This window comes from Ascaphus truei, chromosome 8, assembly GCF_040206685.1.
Source record: "Ascaphus truei isolate aAscTru1 chromosome 8, aAscTru1.hap1, whole genome shotgun sequence".
Taxonomy (NCBI): Eukaryota; Metazoa; Chordata; class Amphibia; order Anura; family Ascaphidae; genus Ascaphus; species Ascaphus truei.
In genome coordinates, this window is record NC_134490.1 from 31514374 (window position 1) to 31527731 (window position 13358).

Here is a 13358-nt window from a genome sequence, read left to right on the forward strand (position 1 = left end):
GAAGAATTACACATTACACATTGAGCCCTACAGCTTCAGAACATGACCTATTATTCCAGAACTCCTCTCTCTATGCGGAATGCTTCTATCATGCACCTTGATGTTACCCCTGATGTGCCTGAAAGTCTCTCTCACTCTTCCAGCCTCTCCTTTCTCTTATCATATCTCGCCCTCCTGCTTTCTGCCGTTCCCATGATCTTTTTGTCACTGCTGTCATTAAGGTGACAGAGTTGGAGTCGCAGACCACGCAGGAGCCTAACGCAGAACCGGGGAAGGATGAACTCGGCGAGAGACTGCAAGACCTGGAGATGCTTCTAAAGAGCAAAGAGGAGGTGAGCGGGGATATAAACAGAAACGTGACCAATCTGCCCGGGTCATAGGGCTGCCTCTAGGATACAAGACAGAAAAGGGGTCTATGTACTAGAGCAGGGATGGCCAGTCCTCAAATGTCACTAACAGGTCGGGTTTTAAGGATATCCCTGCTCCAGCACAGGTGGCTCAATCAGTGGCTCCGTCGTTGACGGAGCCACCTGTGCTGAAGCAGGGATATCCTTAAACCTTACCTGCCGTTGGCCCTTGAGGACTGGAGTTGGCCACCCCTGTAGTAGAGCAGTGTTTGAGCCGAGAAGGTCTTTTTTGATGCACCGTTGTGTTAAACGTAGGCACCGGTTTCTTCCACCTTCTACAGATTCTCAGAAGCCAGAAGGTTTCCCGACCTTCAATTTGGAGCAGTTCTGAGACAGATTGAATGGAGGAGGGAAGTGATGCACAGAAACGCACGTTCTGATGCATCGCATTGGAATCTGTGCGTCATGTAACTCCTCCTTCAAGCAGCAATCCCTCCCAAAACTTAGTTGGACCAGGGTGTCCTCGAAGATGATCCATGTTCCCCTGATGAGCTGTGTTTATTTCAGCTGCGGGGTCCCCCTGTTGCCAGAGATACTTACCTCCCACAGCGTTGCCGGTATCCCTGTGCAGTTTAAATGTCCCGGTCACGCTGGCCAATAGGAAGCTGCAATGGATGATGTCACGGCTTCCTATTGGCCCGCGTGATACTGGACATTTAAAGCTGTCATTTCGTTAAGCACAAAGTTCCCTGGCTGCAGATACCGGCTCCTACTACGAAAGCAAGTACCTCCGGAAGCAGGGGGTCCCCGGAGCTGAAATTAACACCGTTCAGCTCCAGAGACCCCTGCTTCAAACCTGTAATAAAAAAATAATGTAAAAATAATTTAAAACGCAATGCCGCCTGTCTGCTGCTTTAAAACCTGACGGTGTTTAGTACGGAAACATTACATTTTTCAAAGTCATTACAGAGACGCTGAATTGTGGTTTATTTCTTGATCATATATCTTTTCTTTTTTACAAAGCACTGGTAACAATGAAATAACACATTTCAACTCCCCCCCAGTGCTATTTTTCAAGCTGTGCTACACTGAAGCAGAAACATGGCTAACAAAAGTTACAGTTTTAATGTAGAAACAAGCAGAGAAGGTTTAGAGATGATTGATATGTGGGGGAACGGGACATCTTTCTCCATAATCCTTTAAAGAATTTTGCCGCTGTAAAATAATATTCTAACCCCGTCAGTGCTGGACGATTCAACAGGGAGATTAAAACCGAAAATGAGGTTGAAGAAGAGGGAACAGATACCAGCTGTGTGTTATTTTACATGTCATCTTCCTTTATTTGACTTTTTACTTAAGGAAATCCTCCTGCTGAAGGGACAGAAACCGGACCTGATGGAACTGGAGAGTGAGAGAGAGGAGATGCTGCAGAGACTGCAGGTACAGCGCAAACCTGGGAGCTTTCATATATATTATACTGCATATAACTTGAGTACATTCACATGTCTTAGACCAGAGGGGCGCAAACTTTTTTCCCTGTGCCACCCTGCCCGGCGGTCCCCTCGCCTCCGCGCCCCCCCTCACCCCCGCTCCGGCGGCATGACGTAACGTTGCCATAGCAACGTAATGTCACATGACTTCGCTGCGGCATTTGATGCCGCGTTGCCATGGCGACGCGTGTGAGAAGCCATCGGAGCCATGGTAAGTTAGGTTTACAGAGGCCCTGCAGCTCCCCCGGCACTTAATTGAAGTGCCTTCGGGAAGCGCGTGGGGTCTCTGTAAACCCCACGCCCCCCGCACTCAGTCTCGTGCCCCCGATGTCTTAGGCAGGTCTACAACCGTGCTTTTCGCATAGAGTGCTCCCACTGCAGCAAGGGATTCTGGGAAATGACATGCAAATGAGCATACAGTGCCACCTTTTGTCTCAAGACCATTATTACATGGAACCCTTCATCCAATGCTTGCTGTTTTAAACACAGCTTTTAAACATAGCCTGGGATGAGATGCAAAGCCAGTGAACCCACTCACAGACAGACTGTTTCGACCTTGTGGGTCTCATCAGTGTGAGGTTGGTTGTACTGGCTCTGCAATTTGAGACATGAGTAGGTCTTCACCACACATTATTTAGGTTATGGTGGGTGAAAGGGTGACTAAAAACCCTCCACCGTACAGCATATAGCATATAAAAATAATGGTTAATGTGAATAAAACTAGCTAAACCAATATAACCATGAACAATGTCCTTTGGTGGTGGTCCAAATTATTCCAATGATGATATGGGAATCCAGATGAAACTCGGCACATGAAAAAAGAAAAACATGGTAAACATAGTGTAATATTGTATATAAAGAGCAGGTATAACCTAAAAGGTTAAGGAATATGAATTCATCAGAGGTAGGAAATAGCCAAGAAAATTAGGTAAAAAAGATACATTTAATAAACATTAAAAAATACATAACATATGCAATTAGCACAATCAAATCCACTCCTCACGCCAGCAGCAATTGGAATCCTACTTACAGGCGCCAGGTAGGTATTGCGCATTGAATAATGTTCTTTGCCGGGAGTAACTGCCTCATCCCCCGCGATCACCTCTGGAGTCCTGGCTGCGTCTCACCCAGACCCGCTGGTGCGTGCAGGTCCTCCTCTGGTAGTCGGGGTGTTGGCTTGGCTCCTCTCCCCTTCTACCAGTGTCTGAGCCGCTGCTGACCCGGATACACGCGCTCTCTCTCTCGCGAGAGCTGATGATGGAAAGATCAGTTCCGGGTATATTGCTATTGGCTCAAACACGTCCTCCACGAGAATTGAGTGCACACCTATGCGCAATGGTTTGCTTAGGCGGAAGGATATGGTAACTCCACCCTACGCGTTTCACGGATTACTCCGCTTCGGTACATTGTATGAGAGTTAGGTCCGTTTGGTGCTTTAAAATAGTCCCATCAACGAATCACAGAAAAGCATAACATGTGATACCATTATATAATCAAAAACATATCAAACCTGAATTTCCTTCATCCTAAACCTCTAACTGCTCAAAAACTATATAAGAGAAGGGGCATTGTATATCGCAACCCCATATAAAAACATAGTTGCTTGCATTCATCAAATGGACGGTATAACAAATACACACCACATCTTTCATGTATAGAATACACACTGTAAATATACACCTTGGCTGCTAATTGTATATCACAACTTTTTGCATATAAAGACGTAACTATTTTATAGTTGACAGAATCAAAAGCTTTTTGATAATCTACAAATCCTAAACTGAGTAGCAGATCGTATTCATTACTTTTGGGAAATGTACTTTTGTACAACTTCTTGGATGCGGCCCATTGTACCCACTGCGAAATCCCGCTCGTTCTCCGGGCCGGGCAACGTCCCGAGTCTCTTGCAATCATTTAGTCCGTATCTTCGTCAGAATCTTATAAGTGATTGAATGTAGGTAAGAAGTGTGATAACAAGTGCTCTAGTACCAGGCTGTTCACAATTGTAATAAATCCTAGACCAGAATAGATGAATCAAGCTTCAATATAAATGAATGAGTATGTCCATACAGCCATCACATGAATACTGCTCCCTGAAAACTGGGGGTAAGTGGAAAACCACCACTCTCCATTTCATTGGGAGTATCAATAAGGCATAAGATAATGGTCACAATGTTGTGACGTCATGACACAAGTTTTGGTGTGAAACGGCGGCGGATGCATTTTATTTAAAAAGGGATTTGCAGATATTAGTTTTATACTCCTTGACAAAGAACATCAAGTTCAAAACGCGTAGGAGGTTTTTTCTTATGCTTTGGGAACTCCAATAAAGTTATTTTTGTACCTTTTGGATCCTCTCCTTGCTCCTATTTGACCGTGCTCTACTTCTATTGCACTCAAGTGATTGAATGTAGACTGATTGGTCTATAGTCAGTAGTGGATTTTTAAAAATGGCGCCCTTAGGGCTTTACCTGTTGCTGCCCTCTTGTTGCCATGGCAATGTGATGTCTCGCGCTATCCGACCGCGCATGTGCCGGGCGGCATGCCAGAATGCCGCCCTTTCAGGCCTAATAGGAAATCTGCCACTGTCTATAGTTCTTGAGGTCTTTTTTTGGTCTCCTTCTTATGGAAGAGGATACCTATGGCATTTCTCCACTGTCTGTAATGTTGCTGTTCTTCAAGCAGCATGTAAATAACTCTGCAGGGGTGTTCTGTACACCTTCCCCAGCTTCCGTAGCGTTCAGTAGTTATTCCATCTTCCCCAGCGGCTTTCTCATTCCCCATGGATTGTATTGCCGTAGCAACTTCCCCAGAAAGATGCACTGAATATCAGTGGGGGTTCCTGAGCACTCTTTCTCTGTTTGCTTATGCCCTGTGTTATATATGTTCTTGTACAATTCTTTGTCAAAGTCCTCAACTCTTTTTGATAGGTTCAGGTATTTAATGTTGATCTGTACATTTATCTGTGTGTGTATGTATGTATGACACACACACACACACACACACACACACACACACACACACACACACACACACACACACACACACACACACACACACACACACACACACACGTATTGTTGTGCCTGGGGCAAGTTTAACCAACTGCCCCCCCATTTTTAGAACCCCCTCTCTCCCACCCCCTTCACTCTACTTCTCTTGTTCCCTTCTCTCCCCTGCCCCCTCTCTATATACACACACACATACATAGGCCAGACTTCTTCATAAAATTGAACCTGTGTTCATGCCCCAGCTAAATGATGCATGTATGTATGTATGTATGTATGTATGTATGTATGTATGTATGTATAAATGTATATATATTTTTTTTGTGTGTGACAATTCTCTTGCTCTGTATAGGAGACCTTGTTCTCAGTAGAGCTAATTGTCAGCATGTGCTGAGTTTCCACAGCAACGCTTTGCCCTGATGCTTTGTTGAAGGATAAAAAGCCGCTTCCATGGTATTCCTACATATTGAAGGCAGCACAGTGTGTGATAAACCAACCACACACACACACACACACACACACACACACACACACACACACACACACACACACACACACACACACACACACACACACACACACACACACACACACACACACAGACCCAATGTGACTGGAGGGGTCTGCTGTCAGGGCTCTGTAAATATGAATAGAGTATTTTCTCTTGCGGTCCACAGTGCAACATTACATACAGACGTGATTTCCGCTCTTCCTTATTGCCAGCGTATAACGAGTCAGTGGCGCTCCATCGCCTGTCTCATTGGCTGGCTCTTCAGCAGCTAGGGATCGATCATATATCTTTTGAAATATAATGGATTTGTTACATATTTATCTATATCTTTTTAGTTGACGGGTATGATTACGTTCTTGTTAAACCAACTTTGGCATTCTTGAGATTAAATGACATTTTAGTGTACAGTGCTTCCCCAACCTCATACGTAGAGATGTGCGTTTTATTCTCCGACATTCAACTTCGCTGTGAATACGGCGTTTATTCACAAGTGCCAAAATGTGCGGCCTGAATTGGAAAAAGGGATATTCCCTCCCTCGAATGTATGCACTATGGCCGGCTGCTGCTGCAAGTCGTACTGACATTGCAGGCCCCGAGTTTGGGGAGGGGGACTATTTTTAGTTAGAAGTGTGTGTGTGTACATTTTAAGTTATGGCACATTCACATGTCTTAGACAGCTCTGCAACCCTGCATGCTAGGTGATAATGGTTGAACGGCAGGGTTGCAGAGATGTCTAAGACATGTGAATGTGCCATAACTTACAATGTGTATGGTAAACCTACCCAGCCTAGAAATATTGCAAAGCAAGTATAAACCAACATCACACTGATGATACCCATCAAGGTTGAAACATGTCTGTGAGTGGTTTGACTTGCTTTGCTTGTCCCATGCTGTGCTTAAAAGTTGTGTGAACGGCGATGCGTCAGCTTAAATGGGCTCCATGTGAATGGCTATTCCAGGCAAAAGGCGACACATTGTGTGCTCATTTGCATGTAATTTCCCAGAATCCCTTGCTGCAGTGGGAGCACTGTATGCTAGGTGATAATGGTGAAAGGCAGGGTTGCAGACCTGTCTAAGACATGTGGATGTGCTCACAAGTGATATTCTTTATTGGCGGGGGGGGGGGGGTGTAAATAACCTCTCTATTTCTGCAGTCTATATGTGCTATGGAGGGCTTGCGTATTTTCTCCCTTAGTATACCATAATTAAACCCCTCTAATAAAACCAGGTGAGACTTGTGTATATATTAACTGGTGCTTTATGACCCCCTGGGCAACCTTAACCCGGCGGCTCTTAGTCTTAAAGAAAAAAAAAAGAAATATATATATATCTCTCTATCCCCTCTCACTGTCACCTGGGCTGTCTCTGTGTGCCTCTGACTGTCACCTGGGCTGTCTCTGTGTGCCTCTGACTGTCACCTGGGCTGTCTCTGTGTGCCTCTGACTGTCACCTGGGCTGTCTCTGTGTGCCTCTGACTGTCACCTGGGCTGTCTCTGTGTGCCTCTGACTGTCACCTGGGCTGTCTCTGTGTGCCTCTGACTGTCACTACCTGACTGCCTGACTGAAAGTTGGTCTCCCTCTGTGTCTCTCAGACTGACAGTTGGTCTCCGGATTCTATCCGTTTTTCTTCTTATCCAATACCGTATATTCTGTCGTGTTGCCAGGCAGATCAGGGATAGTGTGCCTTATTCCTTATCGCACCGTGTGATCGGTGGAGTAGATTAATTCTGTATTGCCCACAGTATACATATATTTCTAGCAGGGGCACATAGATATAGCACTTGGGACTAACTAATAACAGTCTCTCCCTCCCCCCACATTTCCGAGGTCTGGAACTTCTGTACGAATGGTGGTCGCCGGCGGAATGGCAGACATCGTCAGATGCAAATATTAGTCCGCGAATCGAATATTGTCCAAAACTCGGCAAATAATTTGCGGGTTGCATTTTGACACATTTGCCCATTTCTAAGCACAGGTTTCTTCACGTGTCTCTACTAGAAAAAAGGGGAAATATACCTCTAGTTGCATGTAAATATATGCAAATAACCCGGTTATATTTTTCAATTATTTGTGTACAGTAAGTGAAGGGGTTAATGACATCCCTCCATGCTTGCAACTCGCCCTAAAGGGAAAAAGTGTTTACCAAAGGGTGGATTATCTGTGATAGAGCTCAATCCTATCACCTTACAGACTTGACCGTGATGAGCAGATGCAGAAAATGAGTTTAGTCACGGCCACTCACAATTAATACGGTTATTAAGCATCCAGCTCATTACCATGAATAACAGAGCTGACCTCTGTTTATTAAACCCCCCCTGACCCACTTAGCAATATAAATTGCATTTGCAATCAAGTTGAATGCTCTCAGCCATAAAACATCTCATCTATCTGCCCCCACCCCTTGTAACTTAAGATCTAATAGCATATTTAAATGAAAGCTCATTAGCGTAAAGGGTATGTCCTTCTTAGAACCAAAGTGCACGAGGAGGGCCACATGTTTACAAGGGGTTAAATGTAGTGCGTTGACGCATTTTTTTTAACCCCCCCTCCTTTCCCCAAGCCTGGTAAGGTCATTGTGTCCAGAGAGGTAATACCGGACACGTACATGTCCACTATTACCTCTCATTTTTTTACTGGACACCTGACAAATCTAACACGCCGGCGGTGCCCCTGTCTCTGTGGCACATTGACGTGTTAAGGAAGCAGTTCCCCGTGGACCCCCTGTGTTTCCTGAGATGCTTCCCTGGGAAGGTGCTGCAGGGTTACTTCCTGGATGTTTAAAGTCAGGGGGGAGGGGGACGGAAGGGAACAGACAGACCTTCTCTTTTAACCCTTTGAGTCCCCCACGATGTAGTGACTACGTCATGCACAGGGAGGGTTGTTTTTCCTGGTTACTTCGCGCTGTGCGTTCCCATGGAGCACAGGACGCTGTCTGCCCTGTGAGGAAACTGCTAAGGATGCCCTCTCTCCTGAAAAATGGGCATCGCGGACATGTGACCACTATTGAAAGCGGTCACGTGCCGTACTGTGCTGGAAGGGGCCGTGACACAGATACCGTAACCACTCTGGCACACAAAGGCCTAAACACACATTTTAGGGGGAGATTTGCTAAATTACTCCAGATATGACCCGTACAGAAGCCAAACCCTCTGGCTATGATCATTACCTAATCTCTTTTCTACTATAACTAATTGGTCGCTTTACAGATTAATCGTGGAAGCCAAACTTTGTGTCCCCTGTTGTTTGGCTAACTGTGGCAGCATGATTAGTTGGCCAGTATTTATCGGATAAGATTAGAATTACAGGGACCTGTAAAAAATAGAAAGTTACTACTTTTCATGCAAGAAGCGGGCAAATGTACGACGGTTTGCCTGCTGTGTGGGACTCCCTCTTTAAATGGGCAAACTTGCATTTTATTCACGCTATAAAACTATCTTAATTTTCTCAGAAAAGGGGCCTCATGCTATAAGCAGCGATAAGCCCCTTATTGCCAGCATATGATCGCCAATAAAGCCTACAGCGATTCAGTAAACCCTGATAAACTGGCGATAAGAGCAAAAATCGCCGGGTTTTTTTTACCGGGGGAAAAAAAAACGCCAAACGCGCGGTGATAAGCCTTATTAAGATTATTAATCCTGTGTGTAAAAAAATAAATAATGGTTTTATGTGGGGGCACAGGGGGTGGGTTGTGTATTGATGGTTATTATATATTTTAATTGACATTTTCTAACCAGTGTATTGTAGCAGGGGGTCTCCGGAACAGAACTGCATTGATTTCAGGTCCGGGGACCCCCTGCTTCCCGAGATACAGGACACGTTATAGGGTGCCGGTATCTTCTGTGCATGTAAATGTCCCGCGTCACGTGACCGGGACATTTCAATGAATAGGAGATACCGGCACCCCATAACGGGGCCTGTATCGCGGGAAGCAGCGGGTCCCCGGACCTGAAATCAACGCGGGTCTGCTCCGGAGACCCCCTGCTCCTCTACACTAGTATAAATTAAAATATTTTTATTTCGGGTGAGATTTGTGCAGGGAGAGCTCTCTCTCTCACCCTTTTCGGGGGGCAGATCATCTCGGCGTCGGCTTTTCGACATTTTTGCGAATGTTGGTATTCGGGACTTTCTGCATACCGAGATAGCAACGCTGTCAAAAACGACGATTTAAAAACACTGGCGATTTTTTCTATCGGACGTTACTGCATGAGGCTTAAAGTCTGTTACTGTCATTAGCTGTGAGGGGATTAGCAATCATTATTGTAGGTTTTAGGATAATATATATATATACAGCTAAACCCCGTTATAACGCGGGTCTCGGGGTCCACCCCGAGACCACCGCGTTACTAACGGGGTCGCGAGAAAAAAAAATGGCCGCCGCGCTTTAGCGCATATTCATCCCGCAGGACAGGAGATGGGAGCGGGCATGTCCCTCCGCTCCCCGCTTCCCCCTGTCACCGCGGGACAGGCCGCGGGGCAGGAGATGGGAGCGGGGATGTCCCTCCTGTCCCCGCTTCCCCCTGTCACCGTGTGACAGGCCGCGGGGCAGGAGATGGGAGCGGGGATGTCGCTCCTGTCCCCGCTTCCCCCTGTCACCGCGTGACAGCCCGCGGGGCAGGAGATGAGAGCGGGGATGTCCCTCAGGTCGCCGCTTACCTCAGATCCCGCTGCCTGCATGGAGGTGGTAGCGGGGGGTTTCTTCTCCCCACCGCTGTCCCTGGCGCTCCCGCTGCCTGCGCGGGAGGAGGGGGGGGGAGCGGGTGGTGGTGCTGGTCGCGGCCTTTCCTGTGCTCCGACCCCACCCCCCGTCTGTGTAGAGTGAGAGAGTGTGTGTGTGTATGTATATATGGGAGAGAAAGTGTGTGTGTGTATATGGGTGTGGGTGTGAGTGTGTGTAAGTGTCTGAGTGTGTGTAAGTGTGTGTAAGTGTGTGTAAGTGTGTGTGAGTGTGTGTGAGTGTCTGTGAGTGTGCGTGGGAGTGTGTGTGTGAGTGTGTGTGAGTGCGTGTGAGTGCGTGTGCGTAAGTGTGTGTGTGTGTGTGTGAGTGTCTGTAAGTGTGTGTGTGTGTGTGTGTGTGTGCAGTGTGTCCAATGAGCAGTGTGTGTCAGTGTGTGCAGTGTGTCCAATGAGCAGTGTGTGTGCAGTGTGCAGTGTGTGTGCAGTGTGTCCAATGAGCAGTGTGTGTGCAGTGTGCAGTGTGTCCAATGAGCAGTGTGTGTGCAGTGTGCAGTGTGTGTGCAGTGTGTCAGTGTGTGCAGTGTGAGCAATGAGCAATGAGCAGTGTGTGTGCAGTGTGCAGTGTGTGTGCAGTGTGTCAGTGTGAGCAATGAGCAGTGTGTGTGCAGTGTGTGTGCAGTGTGGCAGTGTGAGCAATGAGCAGTGTGTGTGCAGTGAGTGTGTGCAGTGTGTGCAAAAAAAAAAAATGAAAAAAAAAAATTTTTTTTAAATTTTTTTTTTTTTTTTTTAAAACGGGAGCCACGGGAAAAACGCGTTATAACCGAATCGCGGTATAACGAGGCGCGTTATAACGGGGTTTAGCTGTATTTATATTTATTATATATATATATATTTTTTTTGTAGGAATAAAATACACAATTAAAACAGCAATACTGGTTTGATTTTTTTTTTTATTACATGATTGAAGCAGGGGGTCTCCGGAGCCGGACTGTGTTCATTTCAGCTCTGGGGACCCCCTGCTTCCCTAGATACTTGCAGGCATCTCCTCTGGAGATATCTACGCAGCCAAGGAACTGTGTGCCTAATGAAATGGCGGAGTTTAAATGTCCCACGGGCTAATAGCAATCGGTGATGTCATCCGGTGCAACTTCCTATTGGCCAGCGTGACAGGGACATTTAAACTCCAGATATACTTCCCTCCATAGGGGGTGCCGGTATGTCTGGGGAATCAGGGGGTTCACGGAGCTGAAACTCACACAGTTCATCTCTGAAGACCCCCTGCTTCAAATCTGTAATTAAACAAGAAAAAGGTAAATTAAACCTGTATTGCTGCTTTAATGTCAATGAAGAAAACCCCCTTACTGCCGGGGGATCACGTGAGGCCTCTGGAACCTAAACTTACCTTGCTTCAGCCCGTCGTGTGGACGCGTCTCCATGGCAACGTGGCATCACGGGGGGGGGGGGGGAGGCCACGAGCACCAGAGGACGAGGCAGGGGCAAAAGTTTGCGGACCGGTGCTGTAGAGTATGGTGAAAAATCTTTAACATTTTTGGGGGGAATGGTCTACGAATTAAAGCTCCACTTTATCCTCTTCTCTGTCTCACCGGCAGGAGTTTGAAGAGCGTAACCAGGGGCTGGAGCAGCAGCTGCAGAGAGCGGAGCAGCAGCTCAGGGACTCCGTGTCGGAGAGAGACAGGGTGCAGGGAGAGATCGGCAGAGCCGGAGAGGCGCTGGACGTGAAAATCTGCGAGCTGAACGACTTGCGTCAGGGCCTCGCCCGACTCCTGGACAGCAACTGACGGCCCGGGAAGGGGACGCGCTGAGCCGTTTTGTGGACCTTTTCCCAGGTCGACGCGTTTCAAGGCCTCATCTCAATGGAGCGCGCAATGAGTGTGGACAGAGGACGAAGTTTGTAATGCGGTTTCCATCTGGCCCAAACAGTGACTTAACCCCTTTGTGGCACTGCAGGAAACGAGGGGTTAAAAGAAGACCAGTTCCATTTGATTGTAGTTACCTCTCGTTAGGTCCGTAATAATAAGTTAGTCGCTCAGACAGCTGTGTACGTAGCAAAATTGTAGCCCCTTCCTGCTAAAGATCTAAATAGTTGGTGCCTGAGCCACAAGGAAGATGACGGTCAGCAGCTCGGGCTGGAAACGAAGTCATCCCACTTCAGAGACTAGCATCTTTGCCACTGCCATCTGTAAATTCTTGCTGCACTTTTTGTGGTGGGAAAAATAGATTTTGTGTACTGCAATTTGTAGTGTATTCCCAGCAAGGAACAAAGCCATTGAGCAAAACCAAAAGTAGTATTTGGATTGAGTAGGGCTGCAGACAGTGCCGAGTTTCAGCAGAAAGGTACAGGTACTGTTTCACAGAACATACAATCTAATTTTTCACAGCTAAGTACTCTGTCCACTTCAAGGCCAGCATCTAAACTACAAACCACCCATACCCATATTCCTACAAAATCATACAACCAGACATCTTAATAAAAAATAAAACTAGTTTGTGTACAGTTAGCAATTTAACAAGTTTTGGACCTGTGATAGACCTAAAAATAAACCCCATAAAGATAAGTGGTTCTTTAATGGGGGGTTTTGGTACTTCTGATTGTCACAAAAAAAAACCTTAATATACCTTTGCACCATTGGTGTTAAGTTACTGCCAGATATTGATCTGTGGCTACAGCCTCCTCTGCATTAACCTCTTCAGGGTCACTGAAGCAGTATTTAAATGGCTTAACTTATTAAAAAAAAAAAAAAAGGCGGGGGGGCTGGAGGAAGAAAACCCACGTTAAAGCTGCAATCGCAGGGTCCCTGTATTTTTGGGCTCGGTATCTCAGGAATAGATAGAGATTACCAGAAAACAAGGGTGCAGAGAAAGAGACCAGCGGTTTCAAAAAGGCAGAAATGTTTTTGAGTCTAAGATCCGGCTTTACAGGGAGCTGAGGTTAGGTGCAAATATTTAGAACATAGATAAAGTGCAGAATACGGCGTAACGATACCTATTATTCAGGCAAAACCTGCCCCTTAACTCAGATTAAAAGGGGTTAAATGAGCCATTTTTTTTTTAATAACGCACAAACCTTGTTTGCTATGTTCCTAACTTATCTTTTAGATAAATCGATAGAAAAAGTCTTATATATTTAAAGCTGTTTAGACCTTTTGTCAATTTAATAAAGCTTTGAATAGCACTTGTGTCAGAGTACCAGTTCTTCCCCCCCACCCCCTGCAAGAAGAGGATTTGATACTGGAGTGGTGTGAATGGAACATGCCTAAACTGCAGTTATGTATCATTTATATAGCGCCAATAGTATGCACAGCGCTTT

General features: G+C 46.1%; 1 protein-coding gene across 4 annotated transcripts in view; it reads left to right on the plus strand.

Annotated features, from left to right (window-relative positions):
- HOMER3 (homer scaffold protein 3) overlaps positions 1–13223 on the plus strand; it is a 63626-nt gene extending 50403 nt beyond the window's left edge. For all 4 annotated transcript variants that reach the window (XM_075611174.1, XM_075611177.1, XM_075611178.1 and 1 more), the window contains 3 exons: positions 222–332; positions 1707–1787; positions 11641–13223. In XM_075611174.1, coding sequence (XP_075467289.1) covers positions 222–332; positions 1707–1787; positions 11641–11829 — 381 coding nt within the window. In that variant the 3' untranslated portion in view covers positions 11830–13223. The remainder of the gene's footprint in view (positions 1–221; positions 333–1706; positions 1788–11640) is intronic.
- Positions 13224–13358: the final 135 nt, after the last annotated feature.